The sequence below is a fragment of the Sphaeroforma arctica genome, assembly GCF_001186125.1.
Source record: "Sphaeroforma arctica JP610 unplaced genomic scaffold supercont1.2423, whole genome shotgun sequence".
In the NCBI taxonomy this organism is placed as follows: Eukaryota; class Ichthyosporea; order Ichthyophonida; genus Sphaeroforma; species Sphaeroforma arctica.
The window spans coordinates 2,461-6,705 of NW_014038135.1; the positions used below are offsets into that span (position 1 = coordinate 2,461).

The following is a 4,245-nucleotide window of genomic DNA, read 5'->3' on the forward strand; positions in this document are numbered from 1 at the left end:
CATATTTTCTATCTATAAATAGAATTTATCTACTCACGTGTCTACTCAACTGTACCTGCAGATCATCATCAGCACGTCTCCCGTGGGCCATGAGAATTGCATTAAGTACAAAGAGCCGTACGCAGCCACGCCTAAACCAACAGCCACACGCTACAACTGGGAACGGGTGACCACCGTAGAACACATGTGGCAAGAGGCCTTCGACAACTCGCCGCTCAATCCCAATTCCCAGTAAGTATACCTGAATATAGGGGTTAGGGATTAGGGTTTGTGCCAATTTCCAGTAAGGAAACCAGAATTTAGGATTTAGGGTTCGAGGGTTGTGCCGATTTCTAGTGCGTCCACCTGAACATAGGGTTGAGGGTTTAGGGTTTGTGCCAATTTACAGTATGTCCACCTGAATTTAGGGTTCAAGGTTTGAGCCAATTTTTCAGGGTTGCTACACCCCCTTGATTTCTGTGCGTGATGTTGTATTGGATTTAGAGCTGAGTTTGGAGGTGGGCCGTGGTTGGTTTATTTGGCTGTGAGTCCAGTAGTATCCTTTTGTTGATGCTCGCAGAGTACCGTCTAGATGTAGGAATGAAGTACACACGCATGTCTGAGCAAACCCTAAACTCTAAAAATTGGGACGGTATTCGTAGTTGTGATACACATGCACACATACATATATATATTCTTATACATATGTACCCATGCACACACAGCCGTACACATATCCGTATACACACGTGTATATAAATGATGTTCATATCCCTACAGTAAATCCCGCCCAGTCTCACCCTGTGTCCCTATCCCTCTCTATCCAACCCTACAGCATCCTGAACATCTCGTTCTCCATTCTGCGCCCATACACTTGAACATACACACCCGTACACATAAACATACACACGTGTATATAAACATACACACCCATACACATAAACATACACACACGTGTATATAAACATACACACACGTGAATATAAACATACACACACGTGTATATAAACATACATACACGTGTGTATAAAGGATGTTCATATCCCTACCCTATATCCCGCCCAGTCTCACCCTGTGTCCCTATCCCTCTCTATCCAACCCCACAGCATCCTGAACATCTCGTTCTCCATTCTGCGCCCAGACGCACACTTTGTTGGTGGGGGTGACTGTCTGCACTACTGCACCGCAGGTCTGCCTGACACTTGGGTGCATGTGCTGTACAATCTGCTGCTGCAGGTGTTGTAAGGGGGTGGTTATGTATATACATTCCCCTGTAACAGGTGTTGTAAGCGGGTGGTCTACTCGCATACATGAACATCCACCTGCAATAGGTGTTGTAAGGGGGTGGTTATGTATATACACCCCCCTGCAACAGGTGTTCTGGGGAGGGGGTGGTTATGTATATAAACCTGTTGCAGATAGTGGTTTACTGGCATACTGTAGGGGGGCGGCCCACCTGCATACAATGTATAGTCCATTCTGTGTATCTCATCGCAGGAGAGAGCCGTGTTTGTGTCCTGATCTCTTTCGCTGCGGGTGTTTGCCCTGCCCTATGTCCCATTTTCAGGACCGCTTGTTGGCCCTGCCCTATGTCCTGTTTTTAGGACCGCTGTGTCCTCTGTCAGGTGCATTGTATGTACCCATACGCCCTAGCTGCCTGTGGCGACCCCTCAGCCGTTGCAACGCAATGAGTGTCGTAGCCATCGACAGCCCTCCCATGTACCGTCCTGCATTGCAAGTGACAGCTGTTGTACGTGCAGGTTTGGGGTTTTAGGTACCTCTTGCTATGAGTGGTATATTGGCACATGGAGCAGGAGCACGCAGGCAGCAACAGTCGCATATGACAAGCGTCTTTCTGGGGATTGAAACCCTAAAACCCAAGAACTGTGACATCTCTGATTGCAAGCGCTGCAACACAGCCGGTGCGTCATCCCCCGCAAATGCCATAGGGTTTTAGGGTTCTAGGGTTTCAAGTCACAGAACTCAGTCTCTCCTGACACGACACGGGGTGTACTTGCGTCTACGTCTTCAGACTCAGAGACGACCAACTGGGTTTTAGGGTTTATGGGATATTTGCGCCGATTGGGCCTGCTAAAACCATAAACCCTAAAAACATCAAACGCCCCACACAATGCAACAACACGCAGCCACGGCTATATTGTATATAGTGGGGGTTATGTATTCATTGGGGTGTCCTGTATACAATGATACAAATGATACAACAACACGCCACGACTATATTGTATGTAGTGTATCGTGGGCTGGTCTTGGAGGCATTACTTTAGGTCCATATGGGCCCTAATGTCTAGGAACAGGTGCGCAGGTCCCGGTTCAGAGTGTTTGGAAGCCTTACCTAACAAGGCTATACCCACAGCTGATGCCTTTTCGTGTGGACTCTAGCCCCACCGGCTTATCTGTGGCTAAGATCAGAACACCCACAACTACCCACACGGACTGTAATGGTTTGTGGGAAGTTTTGGTGAAAACTAGTGGTGTGATTTAATAAAGCACACCCCATGGTAGTATATTATAAAGATATGATTTGATAAAGCACACGCCATGGTAGTATATTATAAAGATAAGGTATTCGTATGATTTAATAAACTATTCACTAAATGCCGCAGCTGTACAGAATAGCAGTACGCTTAGACCCTGATTAGGCCCTTTATAAATAGCCCGAATTAAAGATGTGTGGTGTAAGGTTTAGGGGGTCGGGAGTATACCGAGTCACTCACCCGGTGGCACTCGATGTCTATTCCGTCACCACCCGGGCTTTTTATATATATAATACAAGTACGTGCGATTTTGCAGGTTTACAGTATTCATTATAAGTATTCATTGTATGCTATTTTAAGTATTCATTGTAAGTACTCATTATAAGTCTCCATTATATGTATTTATTATAAGTATTCATTTTGGGTATTCATTATAAGTATTCATTGTAAGTATCGCCAAAGGAACAAGAACAACATAGATCCATTATATATCAAATAGTGTACTTTAAAACAAACAATAAACAAACTATTTATCCAATATATATTCAAAACCGTATCTATTAGCAAACAATAAACAAATGATACGCTAACTATATATCATATACTGTATTTAATAACAAACCACAGACAATCTCCATATCCATTATATATCAAATACTGCATTTAACAACAAACAAGTCTATTAAAAAACCACAAACAATCTCCATATCCTCTATATATCAAATACTTCATTTAATAACAAACAACAAACAAATCTATTATCAAACTACAGACAATCTCCATATCCATTATATATCAAATACTGCATTTAATAACAAACATCTAACAAATCTATTAACAAACTACAGACAATCTCCGTACCCATTATATATCAAATACTGTTTCCTGTAACTAACAATATATATATATATATATATATGTTTATATATATATATATATATATATATAGTATATATATATATATATATATAGTATATATATATATATATATATGTATATATATATATATATATATAAATATATATTACTGGAGTGCTGCAGCTCTGTGCTAACATATTAAATAACGTACTTTATCTGGCGATGACCAGACCTGTGCACATGGCAGACCGACTGAGAGTGCTAGGCTATACGTCGCTTCAACTACACCAAATGATATTCCTGAACTACTTCACTTCATAGTACGTTGTTTAAGATGCCTGAACCACCACCTCACCCCATACCAACGTACGTCCTGTGCGTACTGTCCATACAGTGATGACAGCCCAAATAACGGAAGGGGTTGCGAATGGTGTCGTCTGAACTCTCAGACAGTGCGTAGACCAATGCTGCAGTGGTGGAATCAGCACAGGGAAACACTTCGGCTAACATTCCATGGCCACAGACACTGTGAGGGGGTGGGTGAGTGAATGATATAACTGTGTGAGTGAATGCTATAACTGTGTGAGTGATGAGGGGGTAGGTGAGTGAATAATATAACTGTATGAGTGAATGATATAATTGTGTGAGTGATGAGGGGGTGGGTGAGTGCATGATATAACTATGTGAGTGATGAGGGGGTGGGTGAGTGAAGGAATTAACTGTGTCATTTTTGAGGTGGTGGGTGAGTGAATGATATAACTGGGTGAGTGAATGATATAACTGGGTGAGTGAATGATATAACTGTGTGCTTGTTGAGGGGGTGGGTGAGTGAATGATATAACTGTGTGAGTGATGATGGGGTGAGTGAGTGAATGATATAACTGTGTGACTGTTGATGGGCGGTGAGTGAATG

At 42.4% G+C, this 4,245-nt stretch overlaps 1 protein-coding gene across 2 annotated transcripts in view; it reads left to right on the plus strand.

Annotated features, from left to right (window-relative positions):
• The window catches only part of SARC_12592, a gene marked incomplete at its 5' end in the record, with an annotated part of 4,502 nt that extends 1,901 nt beyond the window's left edge, over positions 1–2,601 (plus strand). The window contains 3 exons of one of the 2 annotated variants that reach the window (XM_014293297.1): positions 62–231; positions 1,086–1,215; positions 1,311–2,128. In XM_014293297.1, coding sequence (XP_014148772.1) covers positions 62–231; positions 1,086–1,215; positions 1,311–1,319 — 309 coding nt within the window. Of the gene's footprint in view, positions 1–61; positions 232–1,085 lie in introns of both variants that reach the window. The other variant, XM_014293298.1, reaches the window with a different exon arrangement.
• Between the last annotated feature and the right edge of the window lie 1,644 nt (positions 2,602–4,245).